Source organism: Aphis gossypii, chromosome 1 (assembly GCF_020184175.1).
Source record: "Aphis gossypii isolate Hap1 chromosome 1, ASM2018417v2, whole genome shotgun sequence".
In the NCBI taxonomy this organism is placed as follows: Eukaryota; Metazoa; Arthropoda; class Insecta; order Hemiptera; family Aphididae; genus Aphis; species Aphis gossypii.
In genome coordinates, this window is record NC_065530.1 from 10505855 (window position 1) to 10523874 (window position 18020).

The 18020-nt window shown below is 25.4% G+C and overlaps 1 protein-coding gene and 1 long non-coding RNA gene across 4 annotated transcripts in view; one reads left to right on the forward strand and one right to left on the reverse strand.

Annotated features, from left to right (window-relative positions):
• The window catches only part of LOC114130781 (thrombospondin type-1 domain-containing protein 4-like), a 59898-nt gene that overhangs the window by 15268 nt on the left and 26610 nt on the right, over positions 1 to 18020 (forward strand). The window contains exons 3-6 of the mRNA XM_027995841.2: positions 1265 to 1443; positions 3788 to 3890; positions 6482 to 6581; positions 6904 to 7043. Coding sequence (XP_027851642.2) covers positions 1265 to 1443; positions 3788 to 3890; positions 6482 to 6581; positions 6904 to 7043 — 522 coding nt within the window. The remainder of the gene's footprint in view (positions 1 to 1264; positions 1444 to 3787; positions 3891 to 6481; positions 6582 to 6903; positions 7044 to 18020) is intronic.
• LOC126550229 (uncharacterized) lies at positions 1325 to 10474 on the reverse strand. 3 transcript variants are annotated; one of them, XR_007604268.1, is made up of 4 exons: positions 10166 to 10474; positions 9021 to 9100; positions 1586 to 1702; positions 1325 to 1430 (listed from the first exon to the last, which is right to left on the reverse strand). It is a non-coding gene; the product is annotated as an uncharacterized LOC126550229 (long non-coding RNA). The 3 variants fall into 3 exon arrangements; XR_007604267.1 differs by having other exon boundaries at positions 1335 to 1430; positions 1582 to 1702; XR_007604269.1 differs by having other exon boundaries at positions 1335 to 1430; positions 1582 to 1702; positions 9017 to 9100.

Genomic DNA, 18020 nt, shown 5'->3' on the forward strand with positions numbered 1-18020 from the left:
GTTTACATTACTTATATATATATATTTATAAGCATATTATTTAATATATATGTCCGCGTGTGCTTAGAGGACCTGTGTATATCTCGGTTGATTGGAAATAATCAATATTGTATAGTTGTAGGTATATTATGTTAAGGTTTTTTGTCGAAGAAAAAAAATTAAAAGTTGTACCTATTATTATTTATTTCAAGTATATTTAATATTTATTAAAATAAAACCACCCATCTGAATGTAAACAGTAAATTTATCGTTTACACTTACTGCGTGCTCGGTCAATAGTTTAATTGGTTTTTGAATGATTTCAATTAGGTAGAGACGTAAGACGATGACTTTATTATACTTATACAACACGTATAGGTAGATAACAAAACATTAACGAGACAAAGAGGTGTTGATATCTGTTTTCCCTTTTTTTTTTAAATCGTATACCTCATATAGACCACTATCGTCTACATTACTCGATTTTAAGAGTTTTTATTTTGTTTTATAAATAACAAAAAGTCTATATCATTTAGATTTATTTATTTTATTTATTATCAATTTTCACATATTTTAAAACTAATAATATGTATAAAGAAATGTTTATAATTAAAAATAAGCTATTAGAAATTCACATATTTTACAATTAATATGTAATATATAACATATTGAACATCATTTTTTTTTTATTACTATAAAAATAATAATAAAATATATTTTCATTTAAAAATAACCTAAATCATCATGCATTTAAAATTAAATATAAATTATATAACTATTAACTGTATAACAATAAATTTATGTAGCAAAATCGCACAATCCAATTCACCACGTTCACATTTTTTGTAACTTTGCTGGCTAGAAATAATATCTAAAATTATGTATTTTTAAATTATTTGGCTAATTATTAAGTTATGAAAAAGGGTGTATATAATATATAACATTTTCACCTATTAGATTTGCAGGATTTGCTATAGGATTTGTAAATTAGATATAATGCATAGAGTTATTTAATGTATTGATTTTCACAATCATATAGTTCACTGTCCAATGCTACTAGAAATTTTTTCATACTTAATTATTTAGTTAAAATACAAAAAAAATAAAATAATAATGTATTTATCAAGTTAGTTTCACATTTTTCACCATTAGTTAAAAAAAACTACTTGTTAACCCTTTATCACTTAATAGTATATTATAACATTTATAACTAACCTAATGGTTACCTGTTGCTAAAGATTATTTTAAATTTAATTAACTAAGAAAAATAAAATATGTTTTATAGATTTTTGGTAATGATAATGTTACTGGTTTCAATATGAATTCTACATGGAAAACAAATGATACTAATGATTGGGGAGAATGGTCTCCGTGGTCACCGTGGACTCCTTGTTCTACATCATGTGGTCTAGGCGTCACCAAACAAACAAGACAATGCATACGAAAAACAACTGAAGAACAAAAGTAATTGTTATAAACATGTTACCTAATATACAATACCTAATTGTAGTAGTTGTTTTAATTAATTTAATTTTACGTAATTTAGATGAAATTAAAATAAAATGTATTCTATAAAATATTAAAATATGAATACATAAATACCTACTTATTGTTTTTAATACAGTAATACTGATTTAGGTTCAATATTATGTTCATGTCAATGAATTAAGCATCAAATTAATTCCGTCTGATAAAACATATTGTTGTAAATATACTTAGGTATCTATATTAAAACAAATGTAATAAAACTCGATTTATTTTATTATCTACTAAGTATAGATAAATGAGTAAATAAAAGGGGATGAAAACAAATAGTTACGGTCATTTCGTGTCAATGAATTTAAGTATATAATAATAATAATATGATTGTTACCATAATAGGTATGTTATCAGAATTTTAAAGGTGTTTTTATGTATACATGTATAGATAAATACATAGGTCATTGAATGTTGTCTATACTAATTTTATTTTATGTTTACATTTTTCCGGTACTTTATGTGGCATTTATATTGTAATAATATATTGTAATAACATGACGATCCACCTTCCTAATTGATCGTTTAGGTGCTGGTTCAAATAATAAACCATTGCCTGGAACCCAACATTACTGTCATTAATACGCGTGGATATCACGGCATGTGATACACCCTATTATGCCTTTATGCCGCGGCCCGTATAATACTTATAAACCCGCCTTGTTATTTTTTCCCTTCGTTCTATTTTCGTAGTGTAAAACCATACGATTTCTTGTTTTAGTACAGGCACTTAAAAAAATGATACTACATCCGACCGGTCGGCATTATTCGAGTATTGACCTTCCAAAGTAGTTCGGTGATATTGTTATTAAAAAAAAAAAAGAAAAAGAAAAATACTCCTTATAAAATTTTAAATTAGTTTTATAATTTACACTACAAATGCACTGTATAATAACGTCTGAGAAAAAATAAAATAACTTTTTCAAACATTCCAAATACGACAGCCAACTATATTACAAGTATAAAACTGTACATTGTATAAGTTTAAGAAGTTTAAGTTCTTTTTTTTTCATATGTACTCTAAATCAATCTATTAATGTGTCTGGTTATAATATATTTGATAAATCAAAGGGATCTTGTCTGTCAGGCGCTAACGCCATGTCATAAGATATATTTTTATTTAAATTGAATCCGGAACTCGATTTAATATAGAATTTTTATTTTATTCATTCGATATGTTGTAAATATATACAAGCGTAGTTTAGGGAATGTTTGGGGGTTGATGGCACTTGGCATATATTATATAAATATATATATTTTATTCGTATACTTATCAAAAGCACTTACAATGATTTTTTCTTTAAATATTTTTTCTGTAAATGCTTTTTCAAGTATGAAAAAGTCTTACATATCTTAAAAAAAAATCAGAAATCTAGTATAATACACGGCTTTTTGTTCAATATCTTCAATTATTTTTCTAAAGAAAATATTAACAAAATTACATGGTATAAAATTTAACGGATTTATTATTATATATATATATAATCAAAGGTACTTTTTTGGTTACTTTTTAAATAACAATTTACACATTATTTATTTTATATTTAGTACTTAGAATATTTTTACTTTTTAATATTAATTTGAACGTCGAGAAAAATTATACTGTTTGTATCTTTATACTAATGTCTGTCTCAAAATTAACAAAGTTTAAAAATAAATAAATATCCATGAAAAAAATTGAATAATAGGTAGACATTTTCAAACAGTGATTCAAAAATGTAATGCATAATAATTATATAAATAATTGTTTTTTGATAATTTTATCGATTACCTAAATAATTTTTGATTATAAAGAATTTTATTATAATTAGGATTAAACCATTTTCCGTAAATTATTATTATAAAAATATTAATGGTTAATTTATTAGGAATGAAATTTTTACTTAAAATATATTTACCTATATAGAAATGATTTTAATACATCTAACTATATTAATATATATTTTTTTGTTTTTCCTTAATTTTAAGTTGTAGGTTGTAGACACATTTGTATTTTATATTAAATCTAGTATTGCGTAGCTAAACAACATTTTTAATACAATATATTCGGTTGGATATTTAGATTCATAAACTACACATATTTATAAATATTAAATTTTATTAATATTTTTATACTATAAAATTATAACATAAAGTTTTAAATATTTTCTAGTAGGTAGGTAGTAGGTAACAATATAAAATTAGATTTAATTAACTTACAAGTTTTGAAACTATTTCGGTTATATTATTCATATTATATTTAATCAATTATTTTTTTTTTTATATATCATAGGAATGTTTTTTACAAGAGACAACGTTTGAAACGAGTGTCTAACGTGGATACTAAATGCAGTGGGCAAACAGAGGAAACTAGATACCACGTTTGTAATAAGCAGGTGAGCCGAAAGCAGTCAATCATATAAAATATTTATATCTAAGTCCTTATCTCTCTTATTAAATTAATAACTGGGTGCTTCATGTGACGGTCTTGCACGGAGTTACGACTCCTACGGACTACGGTTGATTGTAATTATTGGAGAGGCGAAAAAAATGCGAGTATAATATATTTACAAATAATTATATGGTAACAATGCAATGTGGTTGTTGATTTTCAATAAGTACCTCGATAACCTTTACAATCACCACTGACTTGTTACCGTATCGTCTATATCAATAAAGTATTTGTCTCATAATAAACACGTTCGGCGCATCCACATGGACAACACAATAAATCAAAGTATTTTCGAGTGTTTATATTGACCCGAGGTGAAACAGTAGGAGGGCTTTAATCACTAGAAAAAATATGGGCTTAGGATATTGGTCAGAATGACTGGACATTGTTGTTACTCTATTCGTGTGCTATACATATACACACATCATGGATTCAGTCAGGGTGCCAAAACATCTTCAGAATTGTCGACATCAAAGTCGATGTAATATAGATAATAATTCAGCTATTTTGATTTATAATTCAGTTCAGAAATATTCGAATTAATACAATAATCTAACTATTTTTTATACAAATCTTGAGTTCTGGCCGTTTATAGTACACCTACATATAAATATTTTATAAATAGGAATGTTTATATAGTTATGATTAAATGATATATATATAATAAGTGTATTATGAACTATTTTCATTGAAATAAAAATCATTAAAACTATTAAAATAATTAAAATAAAATATTATGTAAAAAAAAAATAAAAGGTCAGCTAAGAATCTGACCCCTTTTTATTTACTATTGATATGGAATGAAAATAAATTACCTAGTTTATAGCTAAAAAAACATAAAGGGTTTTAAAATACTTGACATTTAGAACTTGGGAGGTAATATATTATAATATTGTATATCTACGAGTATGTATAGTGTACACTGTACAGTTTACACTTATTCTACACTATAGACTATCATCTATTCTATACATATGGTTTGAATTTGATAAAAATACATTTGTTGTGATACACTATATTGCCATTAGGTATGTATTAAGTATATATTTGTATTTACTACTGCTAATATAGATGTTGGTATGGTTAATTTTTTGATGTATAATGATCTGTTTACTTGCCCTTAAAACCTGCTTTAAAAAATGATTTATTTTCTTACTTCACCATTTTAAAATTAATATGAACACATAAATGACCATAGTTTTCATAGGATGGGCTTCGTGACAGCAACACGAATAAATACGGCGTTCTATTATTTTCTCTTATAGTCACTTACCTACACCTCTTTCAGGTGCACCCGATGAACATTTAAATACATAGACTTTCTTAAAAAACGCATTAATATTTTGTTAAATGTATAACACTGTACTGTGGTAACCCCGTACTATACAGATGTACCTCTCTAAATTTCAACTACACAACACCGTTCGTCATTTAATGTAATGCCGTCATTCGGCTTAGTTGATGGCATTTTAGTTGTACGCATGCGACCCTCTCTTGATATTTGACACACGCCAATCTTTATCACGTCCAATAGTAGGAAATTCAATAACACGTATTAATAAAATGCCGTCTTGTGTGAAATTGAAAAATTCAAATACAAGAGGTTCATAATACATGGTATGCCGACAAAAACGATGCCCGACAAAGGGAGGGGGGTCTTAAACTCTACCGTGTACACTGTAGCAGATAAATAATAATATGATATTATAAAGCAGTTGGTTTCAACATGTGTGATCAAACTTTTAAGTGGACGCGGTAAACCCACCATTGTACATACATTATTTTAAATTATACAAACAAAGTGTATTAGTTTCGGAGAATGTGTACGTGGAGGTACACACAAAAAAAATCGCGATCCTATGGTAAAGATTGTTGGCGGCGAAGATAAACGAGTGATCATATTTGAAAAAACACTCACAAGTAGACACGCGTGTTTAACTGGGTTGTCATTTTGAACAGACATTTATGGAAGGACGTATGCGTAGGTACTCGGAACGTATATACTCGGGAGACAATGCGCTTGACAATTAGGTTGTTTTGAATGCAATCCATTGAATATAATATTTCAGCGTGCCTGGAAACATTTCGTTTTTTATCCAGCTATTTTTCATTTTCTCCCCACAAAATTACGTACTGCTGTCTGCTCATATTAGAACAACATTATTATACAACTCATAAATGCTATTTTGTTTTAAATTCATAATTCATATAACATAAATTTTTGAAATTCTCATAAAACAAGAGCCGGGTTAAATCATGAAAAATAATATTTCATGAGCATTGTGAATTTTGAGTTGAGGCAGATCAGTAAGGAATTATTGTCTGAATATTAAAATTTGATGTATTAAATACATAAAAAAAATACATGAATACATTTAACGGATTAATAATGGATTCAGAGTTATTTTTTAAATAAGAATTAAAATACTATGCTAAGCCTATTTTTGAATATTTAAATATTCATATTGTATTTAATAACTTAATTATCAGAAAATCCATGTTTAAATAATATTTAACTAAAAATTTTTTTTTTAGTTATGCTTGAATAATACCGATTTTCGAGAAACTCAGTGTTCGTCATTTAACGAAAAATTATTCAATGGTCAAAAATACATATGGTCAGCATACTATCAAGGTTAGTATTTAAGGTATTATTATTTTGGTTAGCTGAATCATATAAAATAATAAAATTATAGTTTATTGAATATTAAGTTTAAAATCAATCATAAATTAATTATGACGCCTTAAAAAAAAAAAAAAAAATGCAGTTTTTATTAATATTATGAAACTATAACAATTGTTATTGAATCAATATTCAACAAAGCTATGTGATGTGAAAACAATAAAAGCAAATATGTAATATTATTTATATATATAAAAAAGTCATCGTTTTATGTTATTTAATAAAAATGTCAATAATTTATAAATTTTATTTAAATTGAATTTTAATGTTTTAGTTACAAATCAATGTGCATTAAACTGTCGAGCAATAGGATATCGCTTCTATGCTACCCTAAAACCGAAGGTAATAGATGGCACATCTTGCAATGGAACAGACTATTCAAGACCTCACATATGTGTAGAAGGACAATGCAAGGTAAGTGAATATTGTGTTGTATAATATAATGGGAAAAAATAAATAGGTAATAACAAGAAAAATAAAATGTTTATATTAACAATAGTAACGAAATTTTATTAAGTATGAAAAAAACGGTATAATAATAGAAAAAATTACAAATGAATGACGAGAATGACAATTTGTTATAAAGAAGTGTTTTTATTGGAAATTCTTGGTAAATAGATAACGAGAGGAGTAGAAAGATAGAAATAGATAAATATATATGCATGAAAAGAGCAGTATTTCTTGCGGTGGAACATTATGGGAACTTTAAAATTTTTTCTATTAGTGAGGAAAGGGAATCAATATTATTGAAAATGAGCTTTAGGACGAATAGTCAATTATCTGCAAAAAATATATATGTCCTTTTTTTATTTCATCAAGTAATGAATATAAGTGATAAATTATTAAACCAATTGCATAGGTATTATATCACCAATTATTATAGATTGAAGTTTTAAATAGAGTTAAGTTATAATTTTAGTTGTATTTGAGATATGGTATTAATTTTATTTACATAATATTTTTTACATTAAGATACGTACCTAATTTATAACTTTAGCTATTTAATAATTATGACTTAATCAGTAGATTTAAACTATTAGGTTAACCAATTTTTAGGATACACGGAATTAACTATAGTCGATATAGTATACAATATTATTATTAAACTATCATAAAATAACTAAACATCAAATAATATGGTCTTTTGAGTGCGATTAGTGAAACTGTCGTATTTCTTGACGATCAATCAACTGGCATATTACTTGTGAGGTGAATCGTGGAGTATAAGCTATAGTCGGTAATTTTTCCAAATCGTTTGTAGACAATATTTAATGGATTGTACCTTCACTAATATGTGTACCATTTTGAGCGGCTTTATTTTAGATATTATTATGTTATTATACGTAATGAAAATAAGGTGTCTAGTATATTTTCCCTCCGGGATACGAAACACCTTTTCACCCTAGAGAACGTGCTGGGAATCATTTAATTTATAGACGATGACTGGGCAACTAATTACCTTGGTACCGCCTACAAATCATCAGATTAGTTCTGATTATGTCTTAGTCGTGGACTACAAAAGCTTTTGCGCATGACTGAGTTATTTTCATAATTTTTATTGTTTCTAATGTAGATAATTTATACAATATTCTAAAGAAATTAAAATAACATTGGTTTCATGTAAATATTTTGTATATAATGCTACCATACTTATGTTTTTTCATAATATTTAAAATTGATTTACTTTTATTCATGAATTGGATGTGTTAAATAATGATTACGTAGTATGGAAATTAAGAAAATTTGTATTTAAAAATATAGTTAAAATATTTAATATTTAATTATAGCTTTTAATTATATTTTGTACATATAGGTATTACTTTTGGAACTATAAATCCAAATATAATATAATATAAATATAATAATATAATAATATAATATAATTATAATTCACTAAATATTTATTTAAAGTATTTATATGCGTAGCTCTACTGACTGACTTGAGTGGTTTAGAAAATAAATGTAATAAGCTATAAAAATATTAATAATTTTGGAAGATTTTTAAATGGTTTATTATAGATCTTAATAATTATTATTAAACTATAAACTTGATTGTACTTGAGTTTTTTAGTTTAATAAACCAGTTGATCAAATATTTTTATTCTTACATTTAAAAATGTTAAGAGGTCATTGAAAACTCAAAAAACTGGATTAGTTTTCATTATTTATGGTTTTTATGATAGTGAGTAGTTGCAAATGAAATTAACACAAAATGAATGTCTATTATTGATAATAAATGACGAGAAAAATATTTTAAAATGCTTTAGTAAACGGTCGATCGACAACCAGCTTGTAAATAATATAGTATAGTTTAACGTTTTTAATGATCCATAGTTACATAGGTGTGAACATGGAACCGCTTAATTACATACAACGTACGTGTATACCTACTTTTGGGCGATTTCGTCGACTATTTCTCGTTTCTGTTGTCCTTTACACTTAACAGTACTTGAAAAAATCTTATAATCCATCTAAAACAAGCAGATTTTTATACGAAATAACTATTTAAGAGTAATTTAGATTGTTAAATGTACTATATTAACAATTTTTTGTCGTACTTTGATTAAAATATTCGTTTGAAAATGGATAAATATATTAGTAGCGCCACAGATAGTAGTAATTCCGCAACACATGTTGCACATGTGTAATGCTAACCGAATTTCAGAAGGAGTATACTGTTAATTTTAAATATTATGTTGATACTTAATAAAAAAAATCTACATTTTTAAATTTTATTTTTAATTTATAATGTATTTTATTTAACTTAAGTTATTTAAAAATACTTTGACTATGGTAATGTGTTGATACATAATGACTTGAGATAATTGTTGAAAGATGTAAGTCTAAAGTAATTTTTATCAATTATTAAATATAATAATATTTAATGGCTTAAGGTGATCGTATAAAAATTTAATTTCAAGGATCAGTTAACATAAATAATAGTTATTTTTTGCAATTTCTTTAGTAATTTCTTTAGATGCATGTAACTTATTTTATGTATACTTTTTTATAACGAAATTGTGTACTCTACTGGAATATGATGTTTTATAAACGAATCACTATAGAGTATAGAGAACCAGTAGCTTATTGTGCTTATACGAGTGTAATGTATTATTATAAAATGCGAGGAAACAGCGCAAAATGCTGTAAACAATTTATTCATTTGTTTAGAAATTAATCAATCTAGAGGTAGATATGTCATACATATCATATGAAACCTATTGAATGCTGTCGGTTAATTTATTTTGTAAACTGGGTTACCGAGTCCTCTATTTACAGTTCAGATTAAAATGGATAATTCTAATAAAGAAATATGATCTGTGTTTTGTCATGTAGTAAACATAATATGTCAAGCCTCAAATATTGTTTTGTAATAATTATTAGTTATATAGGGAAATACATCAATGCATTATTTTAATAACACTAATAACATTTTGTAGACAAATTTTTCATATAATTTAATTATAAATTTAAACATATATTTTATAAACGAAAATTGTTGTTAACTATGGTGTACTATTTTGGTATTGACTTACGATTCTTATTAGTTCTTTTATAAGCGTATACTATCATGATCAACAACATTATGTATCCAAATATCAAAAATATTTTTGTTGTTGTTACAAAATTATCATCATCGTCAATGTCCATTGTTTCTGGGTAAGTCGTGTGATTCAATGATTGAAAGTCTTCCTTATATAGTGGACTTTCATCTAAAGTTATTGAAAAACAAACAACACGACTTATTAAGAATGTTATGTAAACTGATATGATAAACATTTTTCTCTGAAAAATATGTAGGAATTTACAACTATTCAGTATTCATATATAATAATTATTTTTTTATATACCATACATGTTCGTTTTTAGGGTCGTCATGGTAATTACTATTAATGTTTTTATTTTTATTTTCAATTATTTATTCTCACTAACTTGAAATCGCTCTTTATAAATAATGGTTTACAACTATTATTTACTATTATAATATTATGTAAATTGAAAACAAAATTGTCATGAATATTTTTCAATTTAACTGTTATCAAAAAAATTATATCGTCAAATTTAAAATTTAAACTGAATAGTTCCGTATTAAATAAAGTTTAATTTTGTTGTTTATGTTATTGGAAGTATTTTTATTATTAAAAAAACATAGTCAATCATTTTTATTTATCAGTCACGTTTTTATTAATAGCATATTATTTTGAGTAATATTTATAAGTACTTATATTAATCATACACAATGTGGTTTATTAAGAATTAAGACGTATAAGTTAGTTACAATGCAAATATACTATACGAGTATTATAATATATTATACATAGGTAGTTAGATATATTTAAAATTAATGCAAATATTGTTTGTAGTATTACTTTCTATAATTTTATTGAAGTTTCTAAAATTATTACTTCGGGCAAAGAAAGATTGCAGATAAAATAACCAAGTTATTTTCATCTAATAAAAAATATTTATCATACTTTTAGATGTCTGGAAGGCAATATTGTTCTTATATTTTTTAATCTTTCCTATCTTTTTCTTTTTAGATTTAAGATTTAGTGAGGCATATATTAGGTTTTAATCATGATTTTTTATAGATACATTTTTGGGTAATGAGTAAACTTTAATACATTGTATGAATTTATGAAGTATATTTTATAAATATGACATTTTATCTTGGTGTCATTTAGAAGAGATAATTATTATTCGTAATTGAATACGCATGTGACATTGGTTAGATTTTTGAAGTAAATATGTTGATACTCTGAAAATAAGTTATATAGGTACCTACATTTTTCTCGACTTACTGAGATCATATTTTTGTGTTCTGGCTTGCTTCCAGTAGTACCCATCGAACGTTCAATCACAACAAAGGAGTGTCAGTAGATGATTGATATTGCTTAATTTACAAGTTAACCTCGTTTAAAATAAGAAGAGTTAGACGATGCGAAATAATTATAGGTCGCGTATTTTGAGCGGTATTTGATCCGTTGATGAGACCTATTGTTAGACTATAATGTACAACTTTGCGTAATACATATTTGCGTAGGTTAAGTTACAATAAATATATTATATTTTATAATGTACCAATATATTAATTATAATTGTATAAGGTGATTGCCAATGTTTAAGATACTTTATTATTATATTAGTTTACTTATTTTATGGGTGTGTTTATTTGTGAATAGGTAGTTTTAAATGATTATTTGAAACATAGTATAGGAACCTACTTCGAAAACATTGATTAAAATCTAACTTGTACACGTAAAATTATATGTTTTAGATGGACTATAGGTATTTAACATTTATGGAGTTATAAATATTATAATATTACCTATGTATTGTACTCGAGAAAGATTTTTATTAGTGATCATTTTTTGATAATTTGTAGTTCATTTTTCTAAGTTTAAAGTTAATTTAAATAATATGATAATTGATAAGTGATAAGTAAATTAGATCTTCTATGAATATGTATGTTTGATTAATATCATGTTATAGCTTAACAAATATTGCATATTATCGCATAATTTTGTACTTTTTATTGTTTCTTTGTGCTAATAACCATTTTTGTATTCCCTCTATTAGGCATTCATAGTCTGTATTTAGTGATATAAACTATATATTATTAGGAACTTCATTTTACGAGACTTCAATATTTTATTTTTGCTGACCTTTCGCTAAGTTTTATATTAGTCGCACGATTTACATTAGTAGACTTTTATATTACTTATATTATATTTATATAATATATTTTAACAAAAAAATATATATGTAAGTATATAATTAATTGTGATAAATTTTCAGTAGTTATGTAATATGTATGATGTGTTGTAGGCATATAACTGTTACTGCATTTTTCACGTTTTAATTATTCAAGTTCATTTTGTTGTTTGATTTAAAAATTAATATTTGTTTCTAATAAATGTTATGAATTCATAATTTTCTACTAAAATTGATATTGGTTGATAATTCACAGTACGCACGAAGTATGTCAATAGACAATAATAATGTATTTAAATAATAAGGGATTTATTTAAATAATATTAGGTAGGTACCTTTAAATATTTTGTTTCCTAATAAAATAAATCTGAAATATTGGAAATAATTATGACCGTATTGCTCTTACTCAATAAATAATAATATGTTTTTAAAAGTTACTTAGATAATACAAATACAATAATATTATTTTCATTACTGATAATTTAAAAAATTTGAAAATTGATAAATACCTATAAAAAATTATTTGCAATACTTTTTTAATGATATTTTACGTAGTGTAATATTATTTTTATTAAGATATTAACTATAGTATATGTATAATTCTAAAGAAAAATATTTTTTTTGAATATAATTAGCATATGTGTAGATACGTATCTTATTTTTTATACCAATTTCAGTTTGAATATATTCATTGGAAAAAAAATGCTTAACTTTTTTCTCAATCACTACCAATCATAATTATCATCGGATCTTTGTTCTGTACCTAGTACTTCATGGTTATTTAATTATTCCTAATAGTTGAAAAAAAATTAAACATATTATAATCGTAAACAACAATAATAATTGAACAAAAACGCCGTTTTAGATATAGATACGTACAATTTTTACTATAACATGAAAACTTTTATTCCCCGCTATTGTTTTTTTATATTCATTTAAGTACCTATATATATATACATATACTACATTGCTCATCTGTCGTATGTTAACGATTAAATATTTTAACAGACAACGGTATGCAAATGTTTTGCGTGGCTAAGAATATATTATTATTATAACGGCGCGCTAAGTAATATTTATTAATGTTTTTGGAAATATTTGCTTAAAATAATTTTATGTCATTAAGAATAAGAAACAATATTTTTTACTGTTTCATATCTTTCTTAATTTTTTTACTTTTTTAAACGATAACACATACCTACCTATTTTTTAAATTCATTATTTTGTACATTTAAATACTGAGTAGACCACGGAAAATAATGATTAATGAATAAGCAATACTTAATTTTTTAGTCTTAATTATTTTACTGGCCTATCATATATTTAATTATTTTATTTTTCAAAAATTTCTCCAGCCATATACGATGACCATCTATTATTCAAAACACGATGCAAGTCTTTTCGTAAAGTTATAGTGAATAGCTTAAGCTCGTGTTGTCGAGCAAATCACTCTGGGCTCCTCAAAAATACGTCCATTACCCTCTAAACATTGTCAGGGATCCGGTGCTATACAAAGGGAGCAAAGTAGTTTATTCAAATGGCGACATGTAATTGACTAATAAAATATGCAAATATAAACTTTTTAACTTAAAAAATAAACGAGTAGGTACTTTTTATACAAAAATCTCCGTTTTCCGTTGGTGAAGTAGTTAATTACTTAGTTATAAGTCTTTAAAGTTTAGATGAGTGGAGAAGTGGTAAGACATTTTATGAAGTACTTAAGTACTCCTGTGCCACTGCACTTCCCTCTACCAAACTTTAAATACTTTTAACTATAATTAACTGTTCATAATCTTATTTTTGTATATTGAAATACTCAAGAAAATATTTTACACCGGAATATGAAATTGAAAATGTATATTTTTATTCGAAAAAGTAAAAATAACAACTATAAAAAATATAATTTTTCTTTTTCAAAAATATTGAATAGGTATTTATAAAAAAAATATTTATAAAAACGTTTATATATGGGGTTAAAAAAATCATCCTGTATACAATATAATATAATTATAAGTTTGTTACTATTCTTGAGCGTTGGATGATTCACATCATCGTTATCGTAATCGCAGTGGCCTATGTAGGAAAATACTGCTACACTGCTACGGTCATATAATATGGTAGAATACTTGAAAATTCTGTAATAATAATATACATTTTACTACTATGAGCCAGTGTACCAATAATTATGCTTCTTATTTGTATGGTCAATATACTAATTGCACTTGAATTAAATTTTTTTTTTTTAAATATTGTTGTTCAATACTATACAATTAGCATTAAATTATATATTAAAAATGTTAAAAAAAATGTTTGAAAATTAAAAGTGTATTAATCAATTAATTACTAGTTTAAGTCTCTAGTTATAAATTTTATAATAGTATCGGGAATGTTATGATATTTCATCATTATTAGAAGGCACATTTACAAACACAAGTATAAATTTGAGCGATAGACGAAAACAATTTTTCCTCATCAATCAGATATTTATTAGTCTAATTGTTTTTTTTTTGCTTATAATACCTTACATGGAATAACACATTGATGATAGTCGATACTTTTATTTTGTTAGTTGTATAGTGTTAATTTGAGTATCTAGTTTAAGGTTACAATTTTCAATATGGATAATTTTAAACAAATTTTTGGTTAAAGAACACCCTCGTTACTTTTAAATGATAAATTATTACGTATACAAACTAAAATAATTGAAGAATAACAAGAATTGATTAAATGTGAAAAAAAAACTATATTTATTAAATTCATAATTAACTTATAAGTTTTCCTTAATCAATTTATTGTAGTTATTTAAATTATCAACGGCTGCTATTTAGCCAATTGGTTTATTGACCTAAAATTTTTTGAATGCAATTGGTACAGAGAAAGGTCATTTTAGACATAATTGGTAAACTTCTATACAATGTACTTTGATGATATTATATTATGCTGTACACCGATGTACATACATTGTACCTATCGATTTGCGTCCGGTTCAATAGTGCGGAAACGTTATTGAACGCTCTTTTAGAGCGGCTGTTTGCATTTCTATTAAAACTACCGTTTATTGGGCAATGGATACACATGCTCGCTCATAACCTCACGCGAACCGGTCGCGTTTTAAATAGTTTTAATATCCGGAAAACTAGGCGTACACACTTTTTAAAACGGTTCAGGGGAAAAAAAGTACCTCATTGTAGTATTGACTATTGAGACCATCAGCCGTGCAATTTATATACACATAATATATATGTTATATACTTTCCGTTATACTCGCGCACCTGCCGGCTTGTACACGGGATTTTGTCTTGGGGTCACAGCCACTAACTGTTTTGGACCTTTCAATATTTTATTTTTCTACTCCTCATATTTCCCACAAAAGAAAAAAATGCTTCCAAATAACGATGTATTCATTTTTATTGCAAGTTTATGGGGAATTTTTTTCCGCACAGTACAGTTGTTTATTACTTAAACTTGAATTTGATATATGTTATCTCATATGATTGCAATATGCGTACTTATATAAGAATATAATACTTAATCATACTATGGGTACTTACTAGTAGTCGAGTATTATATAGCTATATGTATATGTCTATATATTTTTTTGGAATCAAATTATATAAAAGTTGTGATTTATTTAGTGTTAGGAAGCTACTATTTAATTACTGGTAAAGCGTATATTTTATTATTGACGCAGTAGTAATATAAAAATGTGCGTATCTACTTATAAAATAGCGTTATTCCGGACTAGTTATAAAAAGAATTTTGTCTTCGCATATACTTTTAATATGTGTCTATAAAATTATTACTCTTTGATCATGATAGTTGATAATATAATAAATGGATTTCGGATTACGAGTATATTGAGACAGCAGGCTCAGGACTACTGATTTTTTTTTACAGGTTCAGTTTCTTAACTTTTCGACTCCTCTTATTAATACTAATAATTCTATTGTTACGCCCACTATAAATATATTATGATGTATTGTACACAGCATCATTTATTTACAATAAACTATTATGAATTTTACTAAAACTTTTTACATGCGAGAAAATGAGAAATTAATTTTCTATACTTTTTAAAAGAAACGATTACATAACTGATTTTAAAATAAAATATTTAGATGATTGACGTGCATGTTAGTTATGACCGTATGGAAATGCAAAAGAAGTGGACACATTAATAACGTTTAACATAATCCAATCCAAAATACATACTGCTTCGAATGTCATGAGATCAGTGTCTTGTACTTAACGGTGGATTTAGTAAACATCGAACGCATGTTTTCTAGGATTAATCCTCCTGAATACACATATAGAACTTAATGTTTCTATGGATTTATACATACAGTCTTTGTGTTCGAGACTAAGATCTTATAAAGTTTTGATTGTTGTATCGCACATAGTAAGAAAAAGAAACAAAAAAAAAATGTTATCACTAGTGATCGTAATTGGTACCGGAACGAAATAGCTTCCAGACTAGTAGTGTTTTTTTCAATCCCCTCCCAGATGATATCTCTGAAGAAATAAGGATAACGCTGACGATCGGTTCTTGTGTATAGTCAGTTAATATAGCTATTAAGTTAGGGCCTGTGGCAATGAAAAACATTTTGTCGAACATGTAAAATACATTTCGCGTGATAATGATTTTTACTTTTCATCGATACCGTTCCCATAAACACGGTGTATTGAACACTGTCTGTGGCTTATCCTCGATCTTTTTTTATATTTTAGAACATTGGATGTTTTTAAACTTTTAACCTGTTTATGTTAATGCTTTTGTTTTTCAGTTAATACATTATAGATACTTATTATTTTATTGTAATATATTTTTTAAATATGTAACCCGAAACGGTTTTATGTGGAATTCATAATTTAGTATACCTACTTGAAACTTGAATATGAAAATCAATATAATAAATTGCTATTTGTTATTGTGATAGGGTGGTTCTTTTAAAATAATAGGTACTGTCATAAACACTACACATTTTTATGTCATTGAAAATATTGTTCTTATATTGGTAAGTATCTAAGACTGTAGTATATAATACTATATTTATATGTAACAAATCTAATTTTTACTTCCAGAATTTTTATTCTTTTTACTTTTTTATAAGAACTATATTCTTACCTTCATATTATTTTAAATAAAATACAATAAAATAACATTTGGTTGATGTTGTTATAAATGGATCGATTTATTGTCATAAAAATACAAATTTAAAATTGTATTAAAATATCGCATGAAACTTTTAGAGTAATTTCACATTTCTACTCACATACTCACAGATAAAATATATAATACTAAAAAAAAAAATGAAAGAAACATAATATAGTAAAACCAATACATTTTTCACTTTGCTCAACATCTAAAATATAATACAGCTAATCTTGTTAGTTGAGACACGACACAATGACAAGTTAATTTTGTGATAATATCCTTTTTAGATTTTTGACATTTATCCAGTTATCCTTAAATGCCGTCTATGGTGTATTTTTGTACCTATCATGTATACTCTTACGTTGATATTATTTATTAAACGCTACTGTGATAACGCCTGTGCGATGTAAGCTGTTTAGTGTTTATGTTAGTAATTTAACTCGTTCATCATAATACGATTTAATTTTATGTTTATTTTTTTAGGGATGTATACGAGTTTTAATATGCAAATGTAAATAATA